Raw genomic sequence first — 27,020 nt, forward strand, 5'->3', positions numbered from 1 at the left:
GCACTCCAGAATTATGGATGGTCTTCTGATTTTCTAAAACTAAAATCAGGTATAGCACATTACTGCATTGAATGTTTAATCGTATTCAAACTAGAAGAAAAAGGTAGAGAATCGTGGTAGCTTAGGTAGTGGGGTGAGTAAGGCAACAGCATCGACCCTCTTTAATTATGGTCAGGTCAGGTCCGCTGAACCCAAGCCCGACCCAACTCACACCACGACACAGATAGCTATCGTGGCTGAAGAAACGTGGGAGCCTAACAATGCTCCACAGCAGCTTGCAAACATTGTTCGAGACAAAAAGCTAAATGGCAACCATTAATAAAAAGAAAGAAATAATAAACGAATCTTAGTGCATTAGTTATTTCGGGATCTATTGAAATGAATAACATACATTTGGATTAAAAACACAGCCTACCCCAGCCAGTGTGTTAATACAAAAAGTTCCTGCACAGCTCTGTGCAGTGGGAGGCGGATTTACTAATGTTGATAAGAGTCCTGGCAAGGAGCCATAATGCATTGCAAAGTCTAAGCAGCCTGTCTCCTCCGAAACTAGAGGAAATCGGAAAATATTCCAGCGGAAGACATCTAGGAGTAGAGGGAGCGAAGCCCATCCAGGCTACGAGAAATGTGCTGAGGGCAGTGCGTCGAGGAAGGAGCCTTGGTGGTGTTTCCTAGCTGGAGGAGCAGCAGAATGAGGAAGAACTTGAAGGGCATTGCATCAGGACCCGCACTGATCCTTTTCTGCCTCAGCATCGACTTGCAGATTTTGCCCTGATAGCTGCAGCACTTTTGTTGGCTAATGCTGGTATTCCGCTGATGTGGACGGCTTGCTTTTGCCAGGTTCCCTGCTCCCGATATGGTCAAGGCGACTTCTTCCTGATCTGAGAACCTATTTAAGGGCGCAAGTGGAGAAGGAGACGTCTGACTTTTGGCTGGACAACTCGCTTTTCAAAATTTAAGGTATGACGATGGGAAGAATATGAAAAAAGCAGAACGTCGATGATTTTCTTGTTCCTGATATCAGATTTATATTTAAATTGCAGAATTTTCCTTACTTATTTCATTCTGAAGTGATACACGCATTGCAAGTGCAAGTGCATTTAGCAGCAGGGAAGATTTGTGGACCTCGAAGTGGAGTTTTTTTTGTGGTCCACAGCGGTGTATGTTTTTTTTTTGTTGTTTCTCATATTCAGGCTATTAGCAAAGTCAGCACTAATGTCATGCAACATAACCATCTTCTACTTCTGCCTTTCCTTGCTACCTAGATGGTATGGTTAGCAGAGGGCAACGAGCTTCGGAGAGGAAGTGGTCTCAGCTGGCACTTGTCCTTGTGGCAGATAACACAGGGAAGAAATCAGGAGGACGAGGTTCGGGGCTGATGCTGGCCTGATTGTAAGACAATCTGCCAACAGGAGCAGGAGTTAGCCTCCTGTGGATACATGAGCGTGTATGTTGTATTCTCTCCCCAACTTTGGCTAAGACAGGTACCTCGTCAGAAGCCAGCACTCTCAGGACTTAATATGGAGGAGTTTGCATCAGAATTGTCAGAAATGTATTTGTATATTAAGATACATTTAATAGCAGTTGTGTGGTCATTTCAGCTCTTCTGGTCAGCTCACGGCACGCGCGCACACACACACACACACACACACACACACACACACACACACGTCGGAATCTTTTTCTTTTGATGGCACTTACTCGTTTGTAAAAGTAAAGTACTTATTTCCTTCCCAATGTAAAAGTGTCATATTTAAAAATACGTAGAATGAATGAAACTGAAACTTGTCTGCATTTGGAACCCTGAAGCTTGAGGTTAATACATCTGCTACTGTTCTAACCACAACTGCACAGCAACAAAACCAGAAAAAGCTGCTGCTGGCCGGTAATGTTAAATGAGTTTTACTCTGTAATGGGGAACCGTCGTTCATTTTAGAAAGGGCAGTCCTCGTGTGTTTTGTGTGTTTATAATGGGTGTTGGGTCTGCATATATAAGTTGTTAGAAATCTGTTGCATCGTCCCAGTGTCCCTCCTTAGTTATCACCAGCTACCACCTGATAGTTAAATATTTTAGGGGAACAACCATTTGTGTGTTAGGACTTTGTGCCCTGAAAGGCCTGATTTGGGGGAGTCACAGACACGGTAGGGCTAGAAACAAGAGTTTCTTTAGTGAAAGACCCTGCCTACATTGTCAGGACCGGTTATTACCTTCGGTCGTTATCCGGGTCTTGGTGTCCTGACAAGGAAAAATGGACGGGATCTTTGTACCCACAGATCCGGAGGGATTTCTTTGATTGAAAGCTGCTGCATTCCCCAAGTGGCTTTCCTGGAAAAGAAAGACCTGGAATGACAACGACTTGTAACTGCCAGCTAGCCCCCTGCTTCCCCGCCGTGCCATCCGGTGTATGGCTCACCTGCCTGCGTCTCCATCCCTTGTAGTCCCGTTCCCGTTGGAGGTGCTGCGCTCCACCGGTGTCTTGCTTTATAATAACCTCTCCAAGGTGAGTCCAATATCACAGACCGCAAGTAGATGAGACCTCGTCCACAACATGCACTCCTTCTTACAGCCGCGCCAGGTGTGGGGGTACTGCCTGCTGTAATTTTGTAATTTCCGGGGGCATAGAGGGGGCTTCACTAACAATGAATGAAAAGCTGAGGAGGGTATCATATCATATTATTGGAAGGAAGGATGTATTTAAAAGTGCGCAGTGTGTGCCCCAGTAGTTTAATAAACATATTTCTGAGCAGATGAACAAAGTAGGTAGTAATAGAGACCAAGCACAGCGGTTTCCTTAATTGTATTAACCGGCAGCTCCCGTTATCAACGACCTTCATGCCGTAACCCGTTGGAAACACCAGCCTACAACACCCGTCCAGGGGGCATTGTCTCTGGAGCACAGGCTTCATTTAAAAGCCGTAGGTGCCTATTACCAGGTGCAGGTGCCATGTCTCTTGTACTTGTTTATGCTTCGTGCATCCTATTATATACAGGTTTAAATCTCCTGCGTGAGATGCCTTAACGCATCCCTTTTAAATGCTTGCGAGGATAATTTAGACTCACCAGCAAGTTGTACACTTTATTTACAGCGTCGTGACTGTCCAGCTTAAATGGCTGTCAGCCTGTTGTATAAAACTGTAATATTTGTAATAAGACTGAAGAAGGCAGACACGGTATTGGTCGGTGTTAAGTTGTCAAAATAATATATACAAATAATAGGTAAACATGACAAAATATCTCCTGTATAACTGCCTCTCAACTGTACATATTTTTGCAGAATGTCTAGTTTTTTGTTTTATATTTTTGGTCCATTTCTCATAAAATTGTGGTTTTCTGGCAAATCATTGTAAAATCAATGAGGACTGAATTCAGAAAATAATGACAGACATCTGAGTTTCAGACATCATACAATTTAGAAAAAAATATGCTAATGCAAAACATGTTATTATATCGATTTTCTAAGTTTATAAGAGCAATATTTAAAAAGTGTCCCTATTTTTGGCCTTTGTCCCCCATTATTGATGGCTTTCTCCAGATTTCTTCCTCTAACAGGTTAAGAGACATGGCTTCATATCAGAATGAATGGAATGCCTTTGTGGCATATTTACATCTGTATGAAAATAGTCCAAATAATAAATGGAAATTTTCCGGGAGGGGCTTCCCTGTTGGGGACTTGACAACACTGTAGCCTAAAAGATCATTGCAGTTGCCTTATTTTTGTAATAAACCAAGGTGTTGTTATAATTATGGGAGTGAACTGAAGGTACAGTATGTTACATGTTTGTGTAATACTGAAAGGAAAGCTTTCACCCTTAAATCAATCTTTACTGCTTTTCTATGTGATCTCCTGTTGCCATTTTTGAAGATGAGGACATGTCCTATTGTAACTGTTTACTTATAAGTGGGAGGTAGAACCGAACTATACATGTAGTTTATCTGGGGGAATTCTCTGTTCTCTCTAATGCTTGCTGTTCAAAGATGACGTATTCACTGTTAAGTTACTGCCTTCCGTTACATATTGTTTTCTCTGTGTTCTCCCCATAACATTTTAAAATCAACATGGTTCAGGATGGTGTCCTAAAAGTGTGCATCAGTGTGTGTGTGTGCATGTGTGTGTGTGTGTGTGTGTGTGTGTGTGTGTGTGTGTGTGTTTTAAATAAAAAAAATGTTCAGAGAATGTATTTACTGTAACTAAACATAATTTACACCCATTTCAATGGAATTAAAAAAAAATTCAGGTAGATACCAATCAGCTTATCCGTTCAGTAAAGGAGATTAATGCAGCTGACTGAAACATATTGAAGCTGCTTCCAGTAGGTTGCTTTAATGATTGATGAAACCAGAAGAGATTTGCTAACACTCATTTTGACGTCTGTTTAGTAAAGAAAAGGTTGCTGCTCTTTCACTGTGCAGTCAAGATCAAAACATGTGGTTGTGGTTTTAGTTAGTTCTTCACCTATAAATGTAAATTGAAGCTTGCAGAAGAACCTTAACATATTTGCTAAGATACCATATGAATGATATCAATTATACATGACCTAAAAAGTATATATTGCTGCTGAATAGAAGGCTTCAATTTTTGTATATGTAGAATTTCTATCTTGCCAACCTTATTAGTATTTAGGTATATTATGAGCTTTTGAATTATTTAATTTGTGATCATATTAGTTGCTTGTTTTGAAGACTGTCAGTATTTGTTTGTACTAATATAATTGTTAAAGAGGCTTATAATGCATTAATCAGTGTTTGCACTGTAGTTATTAGTTGACATATTGGCAGACATTTGTTAAATTGTTTAAAACTGTAACTTTAATAGATGCATTACATGTGATAATTAGTTTGCTGCATTCGTAATAAAGGCTGAGGGTGCCACAGACAATTGCTGATACATGAAATCACACTGCATTACAAACGTGCTTTATACATGACAGGTTGCAATGGTTTACATCTCACATTTACTGTACAGTTAGGATGAAACATAATTATCACAGAGACAAAGCTGTGTGTGTGTGTGTGTGTGTGTGTGTGTGTGTGTGTGTGTGTGTGTGTGTGTGTGTGTGTGTGTGTGTGTGTGTGTGTGTGTGTGTGTGTGTGTGTGTGTGTGTGTGTGTGTGTGTGTGGTGCGTGTGTGTGTGTGCGTGTGTGTGTTGGACAGTCATTTTATTTCCATCTAGATATGTAAGCACAGGGTTAAGCAAAACCAAAAATGTAGTCGTACCCTTTGAGGACAATTTAGTTACATTACATGGACAAGAGACTCTTATCGAAATAGTCAAAGAAATATAGGAGCATAGCTTTGTAGAGGAGATAAACGTATTTGGTATGTTTCCTTTGCCCATTACCCTACCTGCATGTGAAACAGCAGATCCTATAAAATTAATAAATTGTTTATCTCATTGTTAAGAACAATTGCCATGTATCTTTCATATGTATTCTTAAATTCTGCCAGTTTTGGACACTGCAGCCTCTTCAGCAACTCTTTTTTTTTCAACCATTCACTACTGTTTCTGTGAAAAACAATCTCGCCTCACGTATGCCATGACTCATGAAACTTGCATGTTCAGAATATGTTCCTTCTTCATATCCATCTCTTTAATTGAAGAATATACCCAGCTGGGCTCCATAAATCCCCCTGAGGTACACAAATATTATTCTCCTCTATGGGACCATGTATGCAGATCATGTTTTAAATACTGTCTGTTGAATATTGTATACCATTCCCATGATCCCCAGCCTACCTCATTCCTTTCAATGCTTTTGTGGAAATGAGGCCTTTAGAACTGCACAAAGCTATCATGTCTCAGTTTTATCTTTTTTATAACAGATGGTGACAGTTTTTTTGGTTTCAACTGCTGACCACTCTTCCTGTGTATCCTAATACCCCCTGCCCCTCTTTGCTGTTTTGTTTGATTACTTATAGATAATTTGATATGTTTTTTCTAGGTTCCAGTCCTGTTTTTGTTGTGGCTATTACTTTATATCTACATATAAACCCTCTTCTCGGCCACTGCTATTATTTTGATGTGTTTGTTTTGGTACTGAGTTTCACCTTCTTTGTCTTAGTGTGTTCCTTTTGTCTTTTTTTCAGCATACTTTTTCCTGCCTGTGCCTGACAGTTATCAAACTCTCCTGTCAATCTTGAACACTTTCATTACCTTATCATTGGGGAGTCTCCAGAACCAAGGCAAGAGCTGACTAGGTGGAATGTCAAAGGGTCCATTATCCAGGCAGCCATGGAGGTGCTTTGTGCCTTCTTCTGCGTCTATCTATGGAAGCAATGAAGGTGTTCTCTATCTCTTTGTTAGACCCTATCCGTGCCATGCACAGTGATGAGCAGTGACGTGGACCAGCATCCCCCCCTCTACAGGGTGATCTGGCATCAGCTACTTATTTCTTCTTTACCCAATACTCAAGTCACTATTCGAATGCAGGTCATTTGTGTCAGAATCAGGGATTTTAATCCTGCATGCTACTGAGTTAAACTATTCCTTGAGTCTTACAGAGTCTCATTTTATTACTTCTGTACTTACTTGTATATCACTATGTATATCTTTGTGTCATCAGTGATAAGGCCTCAGCTCTGATCTCTTGGGCTTCTGTTAATTATTTAATCCAAGTAGGCTCTGGTTAATATTACACTCTGTCTTCTCGTTTAGTCATTGTTTAACATGGAGTCACCTTAATAAAATTCATAAGTAAATACAAGGATATCAGTTTGCAGATTATTGCCAGCCTAACCAATAACCAGTAGTTAGAATCAAACCATATACCTTGTATTTGTAAGGTAAAGACTATAACCATCAGCCAAACTCTCCCTTTGATTCTTTACTAATCTTTGTATGTAGTGCCCAGTTATATACTTTGCTAAAGTTTAAGCAGACCATACCTCATTTTGGTCTACTGCCTTGTTAGCCACTTAAAGAACTCTGTGAGATGTCTTTAGCATTGCCTTCCTGGTCTGAAGTCATAGTATCTTTGGTTGAACACTCCACTTACTAACAAATATTTCTAATCTATTTATTCATCATGAGTAGGAATTGCCTATGTAATCCTTGTGACAGCTGTGATGGCCTTTTCAAGCTAGTTAACAGCATTTGGAAGGCCTCAGTGTGGTACAGCCTATCTTCACCCTATTGTGAGAAGGTAAAGCATCACAAAATGGTACAGAGTGCATTGTCTGTGTAAGGCCCCTCCTTTACTTTTTTACAGATGACTTCCACATTACTGCCATCTCCTTTCTGTCCGGGTTATGTGACCCAAGATGTACACCACTGTAAAGTTCTCATTTCCATGCAAATCCTTAAACCATCCTGAGTACTTGTCTATCATTTGATACAAATGTAGGAATTTAGTTATCTTGTAATAATGATGTTTTGTATGGCTTTAAAAAATTTTGAAAAAAAATGTTGATTGATTAATTGATGTTAATTAATGAAGTCATTGGTGGTGTATATAGACTTGTTTCTAAGATTGTTAGTTATTCCATTTGAAGGCGAAGGCCGAGGTACCAGAATCGTAATAAAGACATTTATTTTTTCAGTCTGGGCTGCTATTGTTATATTTGGTGAAGTTTTATCTTACTTGTCTATCATTCCCAGTCATTCCAGTTTCATGTCACTTCACCAACACCCAGTTTGTCAGAAAGCAAACCGATAAAAAGCAAAGTGATGGCCTTGCTTTTTGGCACTGGCATTTTTCTCTGGGAATGCGGGTCGGGGGGTCTGCACCACTGCATTTCAGGACTCAGGAAAAGAGGCAAACCCAGTTGCAGTGATCTCATTTGGCAATTGCATGTTATGGCCCTAGTAAAGTTAGTTGGGCACCTTGATCTCATGCATCAAGGATATCAAGGATGATATTTCATACACCTGTATTCATTTTCAACAAACAAAGGGTTTACTATAAGCACTCAAGTCCCAAGCACTGGAAGACCACATCTTGAAGACAGAGACATGAACATTTTGTAGTTCACAGATGATGCCGCTCACACTTCAATCCAAACACATGATTCAAGTTCGAGCAGGCTAATTCTGGCAGTCACTGGTAGGGGGGGGGGGAGTGAGAGGGGATGAGAGTGCAGATTTGGATCGTAATCAAGAAGGAGAATTATGTTTAGGTAGTGGGAGGGGGGATTTTAGAACTAATGGATTAGGGAGTGGTAATAGAGTTTTAGGGTTAGGGACTTAGAGGACAGTTTTAGGTTGAGGAAACAGTCCAGGGCTTAGGAGCAATTGGGGAATTTAGGTTTTTAGGAGAGAGAGTTGAATTTTAGTGTTAGGGAATGAAGAATTGGGTTAGGAAATGAGTGAAAGTTTTATGGATAAACGTAGGTAACTTATTGACTCTACAGTTTAACAGGATCAGGTGTTAGGAGGGCTTCATTGTTAAGTAAGACTGAGGTAATGGGACTTACAACATTCGCAGCAGGCCAACAAGGAAAACTAACTTTAGTTAAACATAGTGTTTAAAAATACTGGCACAAGTAGCACTTATCATGTTTTGCAGAGTTTAAAAAGCAGACATCCTCTGTAGTGTTTGCTACTGTATGTCAGCCTCCACATGATGCTATAAAATGACTTTTCTTTTACAGCAAGCTTCATTTAAATGTGGCCACACTAACCTTCTCATCAGAAGTATAATGCTGAGGTGAAAGTCAGCTTAGTGTTTTTTAACTGAAAATTAAAGTAGGAATCTTACTTGTCTCATTTAGTTTCTTTATTTTAATGTATCGGTTAATACAAAATAAATTGCCATGACAAGATTATCCAAGATGCATTCTTCTTAATTACTATACCAGAAATCATACAACTTTCCAAACTTTCTTTGAAGCTTTGAATGTTTGCTTAAAATTGTATGCCTTGTTTTATAAATATGTTTCTCCTCAAGACAGTATTTATTTAGCTTCAGCTTTATGACCATCAAAGTATGTGTTTAGTATGGAAGACACACATTTAAAGCTGCAAAGCCATAAATGCTAATCTTGCAGACAACACACTCATTTTTCGTAACTCGTAGTCTGTACTCAAACAGCCTACTAAATGGGAGTTCAGAGACCGTCTGAACATCTCCGAAGCCTAAGTAATATCAGGCATCGGTAAAGCTTTAGTCTTTTCTATTATTTGTTACCCAGGCTCAGCACGAATACAAGATTTTTATTATTATTATTATAGCAAATTCAAAATTTATTTAGCTTGTGAACTGCTACTAGTCCTTGTCCATGAAGGACGAAGCCTGAACTTTTGTGCCATTTGTACAAGAAGTAGGCTGATAGGCTGTGCGTACTATAGGCCTAATCTACTGTTGCAATCATGCACTGACAAAACAGAAGTATGAAATTTTACTTCCGATTTTCTGTAGCTTGACTTGTTGCTTCTAATTATAAATTAGAATGTGGTTTACTATTATGTTCTCCAATTATACCTTATTATGCAAAAAAAAAATCCACCTAGAAGGAAACAAGAGACCACTTTCCTGAGGGGATTTTGTGGTCCACAGAATACAAAGAATTGCACACTATGGCAGACTGTCAATCTGTCAAATGTCAAGGAAGAAGACATTATGCTCCTAAAGAAAACCTTTCAAGATCCTTAGAATGTTATTGCCCTTGTAATAATTCAGGTTTTATTCACAGTACTAATATGTTAGTTTATAAAAATGCATTATGCTGTGTAGCCACCCCTATATTAAACAATTGTAATCTGGTAATATTAGAATGAGGAATCAAATGTCTTTGAGCCATGTGTGCAACACGTGGAATGTGTTGTGTTTCTGATAGTGCAGTAAAATACATTTTCAAACACAGATGTGCAAATTTCACAGGTAGCCTGGTCTTTATGCAAAGGAAAAACCAGTGTCTCTGTTTGTAATGGCTTTCCTAATATTTCAGTGAGGCCGTAAAGTTGTAGGTTTTCCAGGTGCATATTGCTTAGTAATATTATTGAACTATGTTTTAAAACCATGCTTAGACCATCTCAGTTATAGTACTGAAGAGTGGTTTTAAAATCCTCACTGGAACTAAATGTTTTCAGCTGTCACTGCTTAGTGTGGCAGTATGTGTAGGTAATAAAGATTATGCACTGTTATGAGCTGCTTCCTTTGGTCCAAGGTTTTATTCCCTCAGCCTCCATTTGTCTAAATTCACTTACTCAGACACTGCCCCCAGGCTGACTCTGATAAAGGTCCATAAAGGTCAGTTCTCTACTCTCGGTATACACATTTACACTGGTCACATAGCTGTCTATGTGATCACTGCTGAGTATTGTGTGATATTTAGTAGCATAACTTATAGCTTAGATACCAGTTATTGCCTGTTCTTGTATATTTCAAGCTGGTTAATGCATTGTTATTTATCTGCACTGCTCCCATAATGAAAACAAAAAAAAGAAAGAAAAAGAAAAGTGCCAAAGCAGTCGTTAAGCTGAGGGAATCCTGGATGTGTACATTATATGTAGTTTGGAGTTACGAATGCCTAATGGAAATACATAAAATCAATGCTTATTTCTTTATAAATACACTCATCTGAAGAGTTGTTCTAGCTGTTGCTCTTTTGTCTTTCAGCATCTTGTCACTGTAAACATCAGAAATTAAACAACTGTCAAAAGGCCCTCTAAATGATCTGCCCCACATGCCATTTGTTTTACTGCTGTTTACAAATCCAGCTGTTCTTCATCCCTTCACTGGCAGTATCCAGGAGCATTTTAATTTTGGTCTGCCCTGCATCAGCCAGTACAGATTTTTATATGGGCTGTTTACGCTATTCTTGTCCCTCTGTAAGGCAATCCCTGGTATCAGCATTGTGCAGCAAAGTAGCTAAACACGGGATTATATCAGAAGCATGAGCTTTCAAACGTTTGAGTCTCCTATGGCGAACACCATATGAACAAACTTTTGAAAGCTCGCAAGTTTCAACGGAGATCAGCATAGGGAATATTTCCCTTTACTTCACTGTAGTGCGATCTCGGAGTTGGTCTATTTAAGTAGTGGGGGGTGCAGGGGGGTTTGCCCCCCTGCTCAGAGCATTCAGGTAGTTTTTTTTGTTGTTGTTTATTTTTATTATATGTTTGATGTTTTAAAACTTCGCTCATATGGTGTCGATCATATGAGCGTCGAAGTTTTAAAATTTTGAGCATATAATACAGGCACGCTAAACAAATAAATGCATGCATTTATAGCAAAAAAAGTATATATATATGTATATATATATATATATATATATATATATATATATATATATATATATATATATTTATATATATATATATATATACATAGACACATATAAGTATGTTTTGGGAAAGTGCCAAACAGATTATCTGCCAAAGGAAATATTTATTTTAGATATGCAGTCTGTACAGTGTGAGAAATCATCATCTCTTTTATCCCTTTTTGGTATTGCTTGGCTTGGTCGTATGATTTATTTTAAATTTATTTCTGAAGTTTCCACATGACAGATTCTGACATCTTTTACATTACAGTCTTTATTTCATTACAGTTACTGCAGTTCTAAAGACAGTCTCTGTTTAGTAACAGTTCTGAGTCTTCAGTTCTGAGTCTTACAAATACAACACCTTTCACTCTAGTTTGAGATAGGGATGGCTTGGTCCTAGTACTCTTGTCCATTCTACCTATATAAATGAAAAAATGCTATTAACTGATTGCTGTTTGTTAGCTGATCAAGTCGTTTTTATCAGCTTAGACCCTTTTTCATGAATGGCCTACCAACAACATAAATTTAGTAAATAAGTAATTCATGCAAACTGAATTAGTAGAAAAATGTAAGCAATGTTAACGTACTGTAAACATACATTAATTGAGTAGCATCAGTAATTTGTTCGTTGTAATTACAGTAGAGAGTCAATTATCTGAACGTCGATTATCAGAAAAGTCAAATATCTGAATGTAGCTTTCCAAAGTTTTCAGGTAGGAAAAATCATAACGTCTGACTATATAAACATTATGCATATTTGCTTGTGTCTGTTTTTTAAACTTGTAGTCTGCTTTTTTTAATATATGTTACTGTCCTCTTGAATCACTGAATGGTTGAAAAGTGTATTCCCTGCATGCAGAAAAAAAAAAAAGATTTTAGAAGTTTTTTTTATCTGGTTCAATGTATGTTTGATTATCCAAACAATTTGATTATCTGAAATACCCTAGGTCCTAATTAGTTCAGATGATCAACTCTCTAGTGTATATTGAGAAGTTTGGATACTCATAGGTCATAGATGTCAAAGAATGAATGGAGTGGTACTGAACATGTGCTAAAAGATGCATTAGAATTTGCAGTTTTCCCAGAAACCCTTTTCATGATTATTCTTTTGATAGATATGCCTCAGGTAATGAAGATGATGATGATTATGATGATGCAGCTTAGCTTATTTAGAATTTTCCTTTCGTCCTGCACTCTGTTTCTGCTGGTGGTTATACCCAAAACTGAGGTCTAAAAAGTGTCGGACAGTTTTGTATGGGTCTTTGACCAGTCAACAAAGGTTACATTAAATGTCCCCTCTTTAGAGGAACATGTATTATTAATTTTATCGTTTGGGTAACATAATCTTGTATGATCTATACTTATATTCAAAATAAGATGATGTGCACTGCACAGATATCTAAATGAGAAAAAAATGTGTTTTATAAAAGTGATGACCTTTTTTATTTTTGTTTATAATGGAAACAAAATTACCACAATATGCATAGCATCTTGTGTGTTAACCCACCATGGATAAACTACATTGCTGCTTTTTGTTCATATAAGTAAATTTCAGAGAACTATTAAAATAGTGTATGTTTTAAATGAGTCACATTTTAGTGAGTCTTCTAGATCTTGCTTTATTTATAATTGAGAAGTAAGTAAATCTAAAAAAAGTGCACCCCTCTGTACATTTTGTATCCTTATAATGCTGGTCTAGCACTGAAGTAATTCTTTCTTTTCTGTGCAGGTAACAGTTTGGGAATACATCATCTGCTGCTGCAATGTTACGGCCAGGTGCATCCACTCTGTGTTCTGCTGGTCTTCCCCTTGTACTTTCTACAGCTGTGTTACTGTGCCATTTACATCAAACCTATGCTGAGGATATAGAAGAGAATAAAAAAATAGAAAATACATCTGTAGATAAATGTGTTGGCACATATGAATGCAAAGAAGGTGTGATCCTTCCAATCTGGAAACCCCAGGATCCGGCATTTGGTGATAAGATTGCAAGAGCTACTGTCTATTTTGTTGCTATGGCCTACATGTTTCTGGGAGTGTCTATCATTGCTGACCGTTTTATGTCCTCTATAGAAGTCATCACCTCTCAAGAGCGAGAGATAACTATCAAAAAGCCTACCGGTGAAACAACAAAGACAACAGTAAGGGTTTGGAATGAAACTGTGTCCAATTTAACCTTGATGGCACTAGGTTCATCAGCACCTGAGATTCTCCTGTCTGTCATTGAAGTCTGTGGCCACGGCTTTAATGCAGGGGATCTAGGACCAAGTACTATTGTGGGTAGTGCTGCCTTTAACATGTTTGTTATCATTGCGCTCTGTGTTTATGTAGTTCCTGATGGAGAAATAAGGAGGATTAAGCATTTGCGAGTGTTCTTTGTCACAGCAGCGTGGAGCATTTTTGCTTATACCTGGCTTTACCTGATTTTGGCTGTTATTTCCCCAAGTGTTGTTGAGGTCTGGGAAGGACTTCTGACATTCTTTTTCTTTCCAATCTGTGTGGTCTTTGCTTGGATTGCAGACAGAAGACTTTTGTTTTACAAATATGTGTATAAGAAGTACCGAGCAGGCAAGCAGAGGGGGATGATAATTGAAACCGAGGGTGACAGACCTTCCTCAAAGGCAGAAATTGAGATGGATGGCAAAATGCTCAATTCTCATGCTGAAAATTTCCTTGATGGGGCTATCATTTTAGAAGTAGATGAAAAAGAGAAAGACCAGGATGAAGAAGAGTCTAGAAGAGAAATGGCCAGAATTCTCAAGGAGCTAAAGCAGAAACATCCTGACAAAGAAATTGAACAACTAATTGAACTTGCCAACTACCAGGTCTTAAGCCAGCAGCAAAAGAGCCGTGCCTTTTATCGGATTCAAGCCACACGTTTAATGACCGGAGCAGGAAACATTTTAAAACGACATGCGGCAGATCAAGCAAGAAAAGCTGTCAGTATGCAGGAGGTTAGAAGTGATGTTGAGGACAATGATCCTGTCAGTAAGATCTGTTTTGAACAAGCCACGTACCAGTGCCTTGAGAACTGTGGAACTGTGGCACTTACTGTTGTCCGTCGGGGAGGTGATTTAACTAATACTGTATCTATTGATTTCCGAACAGAAGATGGCACTGCCAATGCTGGATCCGATTACGAGTTCACTGAAGGAACCTTGGTTTTTAAGCCAGGTGAAACCCAAAAAGAAATTAAGGTAGGAATCATAGATGATGATATATTTGAAGAAGATGAGAACTTTCTGGTTCACCTCAGCAACTTAAGAGTCAATAATACTGAAGTAGCAGGTGAAAGCAGCCTTGAGGCAAACCATGTGTCTACTCTAGCATGTCTGGTAGAACCTTCTACTGCAACAGTCACCATTTTTGATGATGACCATGCTGGTATTTTCACATTTGAAGAACCAGTAGAACATGTGAGTGAAAGTATAGGAGTCATGGAAGTGAAAGTTCTGCGGACATCTGGTGCTCGGGGTACAGTCTTGGTGCCATACAAAACAATGGAAGGTACTGCCAAGGGAGGAGGAGAAGATTTTGAGGACACATGTGGAGAGCTGGAATTCCAGAATGATGAGATTGTGTAAGTAATTTATTATTTTTACGCAATGAATATTTTATACAGTTAGATTGTATGAAGGATCTGTTATATTATAATCAAAATACCAAAAAAAAATTAAAAAAAAAACAAAAGTGTCAATTGTCACTTCTGCTCAGTGGCACCTTTTACCACTGCAACCGATATTTAAATTATTATATTTTTCAGTTCTGGGATTAGTAGAAATTAACAAAAATGCATAATTTAATGAAAGGAGAAGAAACATACTTCAGAAATTTAAGACATTCCATATTTGTGACAGTAGCATTGAGGAGGCAGAGACCTGACAGGCCTAAGTGGTTTCTATATTCTAGAATGAGCTAACAAATGCCTTGATATCTAAATATTAAACATATATGTCTCAAATGTGAGCAATTAAGTTCCATAAGATTCAGATCTATACCATTTGCTATTTTGTTAATGTGATCAGTCAGCATCTTTAGAGACTCATTCATCCGTAAATAGTAGTCAATGGCAGGAGTGTAGGATACATTAAGATGTACTTCTGACTGGCCATGTTTGGTCTCAAAGGTGAATCCCAAGATACCAAATGTCATAACCCAGAGGAATAAATTCCACCATACCAAATAACTATGCAACGGATTATTCAGTTGTGCCATGCTTTTTATTATGTTGCTAAACAAGAGTCGTGGTGTGTGTGTGTGTGTGTGTGTGTGTGTGTGTGTGTGTGTGTGTGTGTGTGTGTGTGTGTGTGTGTGTGTGCGTGTGCGTGTGTGTGTGTGTGTGTGTGTGTGTGTGTGTGTGTGTGTGTGTGTGTGCGTGCGTGTGTGTGTGTGTGTGTGTGTGTAGGGCAAAAATGCAACAAACATTTGCACTGACAGATAACTTCATTGTGTCATTAATGTATACTTACATTATTTAATTCACTGTATTTAAAAGTTGGTTGTAGTTAAGATTTGTCAAAACCATTAAATTACCTCATTGTAAGGAACTTCCATCATTAAAGCAAAAATAAATAAACAAATTGATTGATTGATTAATTAATTAATAGTGACATATTAATGTTTAGGGCACCTGGAACCAGCACAGTTTGAGTTGGTTTTCTTCTTAATTTGGAGTACAGTCCACTGTGACTGATATAAAAATATTTATTTATTTATTCATTTATTCATTTATTTATTTATGCATGTACTTATTCATTGCTCAAAATATGTATGATATTTACTGCAGTGGTGGAACAGTCTCCTAGTTTGAGGAAGACACGGGGCCGATTTAAAATGTATGATGTTTCCCTATATGAGGCAACTTTGTTGTTTCATGAAACATGTAAAAGCTGTTTCATTTAGAGTTGAACCTGGAGTAAGGAATAAGGGAGCTGTAAACCAGCACTTTAAATTAATTGTATACAGAGCTAAATTAGAGAAACTGACATTACTTTAGATCAGTCATAGTAATGTTTTGAAACTGATTATTTTATAGTTTCATGATGATACTGGTTTAAATGTATAGCAACACGCAAAGTAATTGTTGTATACTTTAAATGTAGTGTTTGATTTTTTACTGAAATAGGTTAACTGAAGCATAAGTCATTAGTATGAATATTTTGAGAGACAGTATTACAGGATTTACTCCAACTGGAATGTTTCTTTAACCAGTGGGAATAGTGAGCATCACCTTATTTGCATCTGCAATTGTATACTGATAAATATACCACTGATTTCTGGTAATTGTAATTGCTTGGTATCCAAACACATGTGGAATTCTTCAGGGATGCCCAGTGTTGATGAGTTGTGGCCCAAAGGAAGTGCAACAGTTATGGCCTGTATGCTGTGTGAAATAAACACTGTAGGCAGGTATGTGTCTTCTTCAACAGTAAGCATCCCCTAACACATTTTATATATAATAAGGCTACTGGGTTAACTGCACTGTTAAACTTGCATTTGTCATTCTTTGATTATTTAAATATACTAACGTTACATTTTAAAAAGTGGAATGCAATGATCATTCTGCTAAATTATATATTATCTTGTGTCTCTTTTTATTTATTCATAAGAGTTCAATTTTAAAATAGTGCCATTTGTAGCCTATTAGTAATTCTAATCACATGTTGCATTTTTCCCTAAAGCTCCTTTGATGTCTTCCCTGCGTGCAGTTATTTGATCTTGTTAGCTTCTGGGATTTGAGTACTACTTTTCTGCATGGTCCTGTGATGTAATTGAAAGCTGACCAATTGGTACCCTAAAGTAGCTACCTTAGCAATCATACTGCAGCAATAGATTATTTTAAGTGGTCAGTATTCTATTTTGCTTCAGAACTATGGTGTCATTTGGGGCAATAGCACACATATTCCCTTACATGTACAATAATTTAAGGACTACAGCATTAGGTTCATCAATAATCAGTTAAGTGCATGTTTGAAAATGCAGACTTTAAGCATTTTTTAAAATACAGGCAGAGGTTGCTGAAATTTAATGTACTCCTATCACACAGATCAGTGGCAGAATACTGCTTCTTCCCTCAGTGACCATTCATTCATCTTTAAATGTGAATGTATCAGTTCATCTTATTTTATGGTGTTGTACTTTTTGTTTTAATGAAGATGATCTATTTTACATTTCTAGCTGAGAAACTGTGCCAAATATATTATTTTAACCTCACGCTTGCCCTTCTCTTTTGCTTGTATCTTTCAGTGCTGCACACCCCAGATGTGTAGCCCTCCCCCCATCTTTGCTGATTTTTCTCTCTCTCTCATTAAGTGTATTATGTTTGTAAATAGCACATGGAAAAAAGACTACTCAAAGAGGATTTAACTGCTGTTTTCTCTGATCAGGGCTCAATGATTTTATTACTATAATTCTGATAAATTGGCAATAGATGGCAACTGTAAAAGACTGGAACATTTCAGGCTTTACAATTTACTGCAGCCTGGGTTTTGTGGAGTGCATATTAACACAAATAAAACAGCGCAGTAATGTACTTCGACAAAGAAAGTAAAGATGTACGCAGCATAAAGGTGAAAAAATAATATTGCATTATTGTGTTATTGTTTGCTCAGTAAATGTTTGCCATTTGATTTGACTTTTCTCCTGGCATTGTGTTTACAATTCCTAACACTGCGTAAGGTTTACTTTTGTTGCATGCCTTCATAATGTGCAGGTCCACAGAGAAGAGTCAGTCTTTGTAGCTTCAGGACTGAGCATGGAGTGCATGCTCAGCTCTGCAGATACAACTTCAACAGGCAATTTCACTATCTCCTACCTAATAACATTCTCCTCCATTTTGCAGTTTCTTCCAAAGTCTGACAGCAACAGACTCATTTCTTTATTTTACTGCCACAGAAAGTTCCCCCTTACCACCTTGTTGTGTTGTAAGTATGGTTCAATAACCTTCACACTGCTAGTTTCTTTTTTCCCCCATTTTTATGACTTTGTTGTAATACATGCCTTGCCTTTTATTACAGAATTTCAAGCTGCCTGCTCACGTCCTTATCTTGCTATTAGCTCCTTTTTGTAGACTTTTTTTCTTGTGTTGCTTGTTCTTTCTGCATCTTGTTTCTAGAGTGTCTTAGGGCTAGCTGCTAAAGCAATTTTTTGAAGGCTATTATTTTAAGCCGTGTTTGCTTTGGCCTTTGCTTTTCTCTGACCCTTTTCTGACTACTAACACACCACAGCTGTATTCCTTTTTTTCCTGATGCTTTTATTTTTTTTTAAATTGTACTTTAAAATAAATAAATTAAATTATTTATTTACTTAATACATTAAATTGTAATTTAAAATTGTACTGAAAACAGGCTCTTCTTGGCTCAGTGGACTTCACCAGTCATCAAACTGAAATAAATAAATAAGTAAATAAATAAATAACTGCATACATACATACATACATACATACTAATACTTTATGACTCTTCTGTGTTGCCATTGTTAACACATAGTAAAGCTGACCAGGTTTATTCTGTAAGTGAAATACAAGTTAAGCTCCACTGTCTCAGATTCTAGAAAGGCATGCAGGCATGTATATTTGATACTGACATTTCCTTTACTGTTGGCATGGTTTCATGAGTCCTTGGGCTCTGCAAATGCACATAACAGAGTACAATTTTTGTGATTCTCTTTTTTGGGGCTCAAAGAAGGCCTTCTAATATTGGATCCAGTTCTTTCTGTAGCAATAGGTTTTGCTCTGGCTGAACCCAGTTTGACTTTAGCTCAAGTAATTCAGGATTGTTTATCTGTCCCAGAGCTGGCCATTGAGGTGGGTCCATCACTGGGACCTGCTGTTCAGATGCTGGCCCCACCCTTCTCTGGGCATGTGTTTGGCCGAGCACAAGTTTTTCTTGTGAAATCCTGACCAGATTTGGGGGCAACCTAGTCTGGCCATCATATGTACACAATGTTCAGGCATTCCAATTTTTTTTTTATACAGGCATCAAGTTCTCTGCCTTTAAAGGGATGAACCTTCAGAATAGTTATTGCCCAAAACCCATTGAATGGGAAACATTAAACTCTGTTGTCCAGGCTTTTGAACCCAAATACCAGTTTTAGATGGGGTGAGATTCACAAGATTGTTAGTGGAGGTGGGTTTGTTTTATACACAAAGGAAAATATAAGATAAAAATAATATAACTACAAACACTCAGTAATCTGACATTTTTATTTATTAGTTTTTTACACATCCTCTCCCCATAGAGGACTCTAACCGCAGTAAGCTTTTGCAGATAATGTGAGAAATGAGCAAGTATTTGCCTATGGGCCTTGCCTGTCTGTTGATGTCAGTTAGAAGTTCAGTGTAAATCCTCCTGATATCTTCATAGGCAGATCATTTTATCTGGTTTGTCATCATTCCTATCAGACAATGGGAAATGACCCTCAGTACAGTGTTCCCTTCTCCCAAGAGTTCAGCTCTCTGTTCAGCTACCAGGAGGATGTTTTGGTCAGAATGGCAGAACTGGTCATGCAGCCCATAGAAGGATATTGTCTGGACTACTTATTTTTCCTTTCCATTTAAGCATAGCTGGCATGTCCTGCTATTGCCCTGTTTTAGATATGTAGTTAGCAGGTACTGTCTCCTTCCTAGGGTTTGTACAACCGTCATGAATGGAGGAACATCTTGTGCTGCCACTGGCTTAGTTTTTGTCTCCACCCTGAGAGACTGATATGTGTGTGTGTGTGTGTGTGTGTGTGTGTGTGTGTGTGTGTGTGTGTGTGTGTGTGAGTGTGTGTGTGTGTGTGTTGAAAGCTTCAGTAATCCTCACTATGCTGCCTGGCAGGTGGTCCACAACATCCCTTTTCTCTTTCAGCACTCTGTTCAGTAAGAGGTAGAAGGCACTGTAGTCAGTTTCACCATTGTCTTGGTTTTGGCATATTAGACATGGGCGAGATCTTCCTTCCATGGCTACAGCTGTCTTCAGATTTGGTGGCAAGATTTACTGCTTTTCTTGTACCTGATGACAGAGACACTGTCATTATAGCCCTTATTAAGAGGACCAGTGGGCAGATATGGCATTCAGAGTAGCTTCTGTTAAGAATGCTACCTGAGGGTAAATGCATAGGATCCATGTTACTGTGATACAAAGGCCAGATTTTGCAGAATTGGTGCTTATCTAATCTGGGATCCAACAGACAAGCAGGTGCTATGAAATTATTACATACTGAGTTTTTTTTTTAATTTTACAAGACTTTTGGGCTAGGACATGGCTACTTTTTCAATTAATTTGACATACTCTTGCTCCCTTCCAGTAGGCTGATCAAAAATTTAGGCCACTATGACATAGCAGGCTGTTTTTTTTTTTTGTCAGTGGGGAAAGTGAATAGTCCTGGTATGTGGGTCCTCTTCCTCAGTTCTGGGTTAAATTGACTGTTTCTGTCACTAATCTCCTAGGAGTTACAGTATTTGACTCTTTAAGACCTGTGGACATTGCCATACAAAGAGCATTCCTCCAGATGGCATTGTGTACTTCCAGAGTGGATAAGCAACCATCTGTTCCATTATCTTCACATTGGACTGGCCATGTGGCTACTGTCTTTCAGTGCCACTGTTTGTTTGACCTTCTTTCTTGGTGTGGGGTTTATGATTCTGGAACCCCAGAAAATTAAAGATATGACTCCCTTACAATTAGTTGGAGACTGCCATCAGAGTGATCATTGAATTACAGGATATTTCCTCATTTTTCTGCGTATATTTCAGACAGTTGATACTTTGGTTGATGGTCCAGCAGCATGGTACTTACTGTAGCTGCACCATTCAAGCTGTTTGGGTGGTTAGGGTGAACCTTCTTGGAAGGGTAATAGTGAGGTATGGCTTAGGGGCACTTGTGGAGATTGTCTCATTTGGGATTACTGAGCTGACAGGAATCAAGGCTTTGTAATCAGGGCTAGAATTTGTCTTCACTACATTGTTTGTGGATGTATTTTTCAAACCAAACCAACCACTTGGGATGATTAGTTGGGGACTCTGTCCTGATGGTTAATGAAGACAAAATTGTCTTATTAGGCAAAAAGTTATGCACTGACTATAATGCTAGATGTGCTTGGAGAATTCAGCCTTTGTTAACTAGCCCTCCCTTTAACCCCTGTTTTGGTAAGGGAAGGTTTACTGCCTTTCTCTTGGACAGAAACTGGAAATGGAGAGGAAATAATGTTAGGTGCCAAAGAAAGGGGTGGTGCTTATCTAATCTGGGATCCCCCGAAATGAGCATGCGCTGCTTGCAAAATCCTGATGGCTAGCAAAGCCTGAATTCTCAGAGCAGATATTACTTTGTGATATGTGCATAGCTTTCATTTATAACTGAATGTTTTAAGGACAATAAATTGATCATTGTGAATTACAGCACAATATCACAATATATATAAAAAACAGAGTTAAAGCATGTAATGGAATGCAAAAAGGTAAACATGCATTACTATGGAGGAAATAGTAATCTTATTAGAAAGAAGTTAACACAATTACCCAGGTTGTAGTTTCACTTTACAAGTAATAACATTAGCGTCTTTGCGAAGGTACTGCTGTCTTAGTTAAACCCTATTAATTTGTTTAGCTATGAACACGTTAATGACAAAGCTTTGGGCTTGATAGTGGCTGTGAATCTACATTTTGTATTGTGCAGTAGTCAAAAGACAATTGTGTGATAATACAGCTTGTAACATAACATTAGAATGCAGTTAACTTTCTGTTAGTGGATCTACGGCATAGCTGTCTATGATCTGCACAAATATTGCCCATAAAGAGCTCTCCTCTGTCTTTGGATTAATTGCTGTAACAAGCAGTGGTGCAGTTTCACCACGAGACAGGATGCTGTTCATCAGCTCGAGAAGTGAGAAAATCTAAACTAGCTCTTGTATCAATTGTGTTGCATATCCCTGCAGAGTTACCAGAGTCACACAGAGAAGATACTTTTTTATAAGGTGTGAAAACATAGCAACCACAGAAGCGCACATAGATGTAATAACTCATTTTAATCTTCATTACTGAAGCACTCTGTTTCACTTGTATCCTTTCTACTGTACACGTCTTAACTTCTCACTTTTTCATCTAACACAGGTCAGTCTCACAGAATCCAACATTATTCCCACCAAAGCTGCATTTTGCATTTGCTACAGTTCTCATTGTTATCGTGGTTGTTGTGACATAGCAGTTAGATTACATAAGTTATTTTATAGGCAGATTGTCACCATTAGAAATTTTTTTGACTGCATAAATGCTGGATTTTCCTACAAATTAACCTGTATTTATGTGAGGTATAACAGAGGCTTGCACAGGAATTGTCTCATTAGAACTGATTAACATAGTCCCTTCTGTTCAAAGCTGCAGCTGCTTGTTGCAAGAACCTGCTTTGAAGGGAGAAGGACTGTTTCCGGGGAATGTTGTGGACTCCCGATGTGCTTAAAATATGTTAACACACAGGTGGTAATCAGCAAACAGGAAACTGGATTTTAATTGGCCTAGCCGATAGCAGTGGTCCTGCAAACATTGATATGTATCTTTACATACCTGTGGTCCTGTGGAGTGAATGGGAAGGGGTCTTCTGTAAAGGTTATGTGCTACTGAACTAACAGTGCAGCTAGAAATACTGCACTACAGGTTCAATGAAGCTGTGAAGCAGACCTGTAAAGATGCACCATGCAGATGTATGTGAGATGGACATATAGGGCCGGGTTCATGAAAGCCTACACTAAGTGTACACTAAAAGTACACAATCTGTATTCAGGAAGATCCCTACCACATTTCTTCTTCTGTCTATTCACTCAGAAAGATTATACTAAGTGTCCACATCGTCTACACTTTCTGATAACCTTTATGAATCCTTCTCATATTTTAACACTGGAAGAAAATCCATAGAAAAAACTAAAACTAGGCGGAAGAAGGTAGTAATTATGCTTGTGTTGTTTGTTCACTCAGAATGGTGTTGACTTAGTGTTCCCTTAGTGTAGGCATTCATGAATATAGACTAAATTAAATGCAAAACTGACAACTGCTCATGGCGAAATCTACTTACTTGAAATTATGTCAGTGATTTAAGATTAATTACAAAAGTTTTACTGCATAACATATGGCAAACACATGATAGCCTGTATGAAATTAGTGACATGAATTAAAAACTCCAGTGTGAACTTGAAGTAACCTGAGACTGCCTTGCTGCTGCATTGAATCATTGCCTGATGTTTGTAGTGACATCATTTAGTGGGTTTAGCCATACAGAAAAATTAAGAGATCATGAAACTGAAGCTTAAAAAACACTATCATCTTCCTTTTTCAAAAAAAAAAAAAGAAAAAGAAAAAGATTTCAACTTCAACATTTGTAGTATAAATGAAGATTAAATTTACAGTGAAACAAAGATGCAGGGAAAAATTACTATTGCACTTGACATATGCAGTATGAAATAATATCATAATTTAAACAAATGTAACAAAGGTGAACATTGAAAGTAAATTATAAAAAAGACAATTATATTAGCGCAATAGTATTACTATTTATTGATTACACACTACTTATAACTATAAAGGTATACATTTTGTTCAATACAGATCAGGAGATAGGCAGTTATTAAGTTTTACATACTAACTGCAGAGGTAGCAAAACTTGACGGCATGTGTTAAGATGGCTGAGGGGAAATGTATAGTTGCTCAGATGAGTTATATTTTCACAGAGCATAATAATTCTGGGGATTTGTTTACATTGACATAGTATTTTTGGAATATTGATAAATTGTTAGCATTGACAAAATGGTAAAATGAGTGATGTTAGTTATTCCATTACTACAACTTTCTGCCATCATGGTTTCGATTATGTGCAACTTTGTATGTAGCGGATGTATTACCTGATTTATTTACTGATGATTTACACTTTTTGAACTTGCATAGCTGTTTTCTTCAGTATTCTCTGTGTCTTTGCCCAAGAAGGCAGTGGGGGGGGGGGGGGGTCACTGATCAGGATAAACGAGCTTTTGGTACATATGTGTGGGTTGACTAATGCTCTCCTAATACAAGCTTCAGCTACAATAAGAGTTGGATTAGCAGTCACTTTGCTTTTGCTAATAGCTTTCTGCATAAAAGTCAGCGTCACAAAAAATACAATATAGTAAGTTTTCCTTCATCTCTGAGTGTCTTCTACAGTATAGATAGTAATTTGTAACTTTGAAATATTTTTTTATAATTTGCTATAACACAAAGTGGTCTAATAGTTATTACTGTGCTCATTTGATGAGCCAAGACATCCTTGTCCCATCGATAAAATTATATCGGAAAAGCAAAACATTTTCTGTGATCTATTTTGCCATTCATTTGCTAGGAAATTCCAAGCTGTCCTACTTTCTGTGACTATCTTGAGCATTAATTTAACTTTTGCTCAAGTTCAGTATAAAGCATGAAATAGTTGCTAATTGCTGTGATTGCCTTTGTCCATGAATCAGAAATCCACTTCCAGAGCATACTAAGTGATGCTGGAAGATGTTCAAAGCCCAACTTTGCTGTCTGTGCCTAAGTTCAAGAATTTTTTTTGTTGGTCCTGTAGTTAAATTACAAATAGCTAGAATCAGAGACCGTATACATTGTTTTCCTTAATCCTCCAGTTTCTTAGATGTAGTCATTATCCACTGACATCCCTCAGCCAAATACTGCTTATATAATACAACAGTTACTGTGACAGATAACAGAAGGAAACATTATTTGTGGGATTTTACCAGATGAGGCAGAAAACCAAGGAAGTAGTAAATAAATCATGCTTTCTTTGCCTGAGACATTATCAGAGTTGTGGTAAATGGAAGTAAAAATTAGTTTGCAATGAGAGAAAAACTTGCCATTTGGATGCTGTTTTTCCATTCTGAGCACATAGACTGTCCTTTTTTTCCCCAGTTTAGAAAGCAGAAAATTCCACCTCTTTGCATAGGTCAAGTTTGTCAAGTAACTTACGGTTGCTCAATCTGTAAGTCACTGACTCCTTTTGGACGCCCGCCTCTAATCTCTTTTTAAGCATCTGATTTTCTTCCCTGAATGCTGAGAACTTGATTGGCTGCTGTATGAGCCTGCTTTTCTTAATCTAGAGCTCCGGAGACTCCTAAATGATTTTTGGATTAGTTGTGCTGGATGAGCATGACACAGGATTCTTCTTGTGTTTTCCCTTGCGGACAGTCTCAAAGGCTTTAGCCTCCCATTACTTGTTTTACTCTAACAAAGCAGCTAGGGCAAGGCATTGCAGCAAAGTGATTCATTCCTGTCATCGGAGTATCCCATCTTAATTAAGTGCACTGCAGTGGTTTTCATGTCAATAGAGACATCAATAATGCGGGCTGTAATTATGAAAAATCTATCTGGAATTCCATTGCAGTTGATGCTTCAAATCATTTGGCAATTTTTATTATGCTTATTTTTTCTTTATAAAGAGGTATGTGTCATCTGAATTTGAGGATATCTTAATTCATTCTTAGAGCATCACTGTGGAATATCTATACATTTAAATTATCGGTAACTGCTGAAAATCCAAATAATATAGTCATTTATTAAAAGAGATATCCTGCATATGACTCGTACAGGTAGCCTAAAAAAACACACTTTTTTCAACAATTATTAAGAGGATTGAACCTCATGGCTCTCTGATAATATTAGCATGGTGTGCTGTTATCAGTCCAGGTTTTACTTTTTTCAGACAAGCATCACATCTCACTGACAATTTAAGACTCCAGAGCAACAGTGATATAACAGACACAGTTCACTGACTTACTGGAGCAGTTTAAGTCTCTGGCCCTTCATACCCTAAGAATAACTACTGTGAAGTGGTAGTTTTGCACAGACAACTGATTGTGTATTTCAGAATAGTTGCATGTTCCACCAATATCTAAATTCACACTTCACACTGACTATAAATTAAATCAGATTTTTTTTCAGTTTACACTATAAGTCATCCTGTGATCAGGAATTATTACTCATAGGTTCATAGGTTCATAGGTAGGTACTAGGCTATCTGCCCTAAGGCATTTATAAGCCTAGCCGGAATGTATTGGCTTTTGCCACCCCCTTAGATTAGTTCCATGTGCCTCTGTCCAGCAGAGCCATTGAAGTGATCCCTGGGGTAAACTTTCTGTTTCCCATCCACTCTTCAAGGTTTCTCTTGAAGAGGGTTAGTGAGGGGCTCTGCCTAATGTAGATTGGAATCTTGTTCCAGAGCATGGGAAGTCTCTGGGACAGGAATCTATCCCTCCAGCATGTCCTACTTATTGTTGTGGTGAGATTTAGATCCCTGGAGCATGTGGCTCAAGGGGATATGGTTTTCTTTAGGTGGAGCATGTCCAACAATTCTGGGTTGGACATGGCCTTGTATGTCAGGCAGAGATCACCTCTGAGTAGGCGGTATGCAACGGAGTACAGCTAGAGTTTCTTCAGTCGAGCTGCATAGGGCATCTGATTGCAGCCAGTGATCCTCTTGGTGAGGTACTTCTGTGGTCTTTCCAGTTGTTGCATGTGTCTTGTAAGGTACATCCCAAATGGGGCATTGTACTTTATGATGGGTCTGATGAGTGATGTGTAGAGGGGCCCAATGACCTTTTTCGATCTGGATGCAAACCCTTTTGTGATTAGGTGGGCCACATAGAAGGATTTTCTAACTACTTTGGCAATGTGATTATCAAAGGAGAGGTTACTATCTACTTGGGTCCCCAGATCCCTTATTACGTCTTCCATATTTAGGGGGCTACCACCTATGTGGTAGTTTGTGGGTACTTTGTTTTTTCCAAGGGGATGACTATGCACTTTTTGGAATTTAGCTTGAGGCCATG

At 38.1% G+C, this 27,020-nt stretch overlaps 1 protein-coding gene across 7 annotated transcripts in view; it reads left to right on the plus strand.

Moving 5' to 3' along the window:
• The window catches only part of SLC8A1 (solute carrier family 8 member A1), a 2,780,038-nt gene that overhangs the window by 1,368,858 nt on the left and 1,384,160 nt on the right, over positions 1 to 27,020 (plus strand). For 6 of the 7 annotated variants that reach the window (XM_044057347.1, XM_044057374.1, XM_044057383.1 and 3 more), the window contains exon 5: positions 12,934 to 14,784. In XM_044057347.1, the coding sequence (XP_043913282.1) occupies positions 12,968 to 14,784 (1,817 nt within the window). In that variant the 5' untranslated portion in view covers positions 12,934 to 12,967. Of the gene's footprint in view, positions 1 to 429; positions 961 to 12,933; positions 14,785 to 27,020 lie in introns of those variants that run through there. The other variant, XM_044057365.1, reaches the window with a different exon arrangement.

Source organism: Protopterus annectens, chromosome 1.part2 (genome assembly GCF_019279795.1).
Source record: "Protopterus annectens isolate FY-2018-M chromosome 1.part2, PAN1.0, whole genome shotgun sequence".
Classification (NCBI taxonomy): Eukaryota; Metazoa; Chordata; order Ceratodontiformes; family Protopteridae; genus Protopterus; species Protopterus annectens.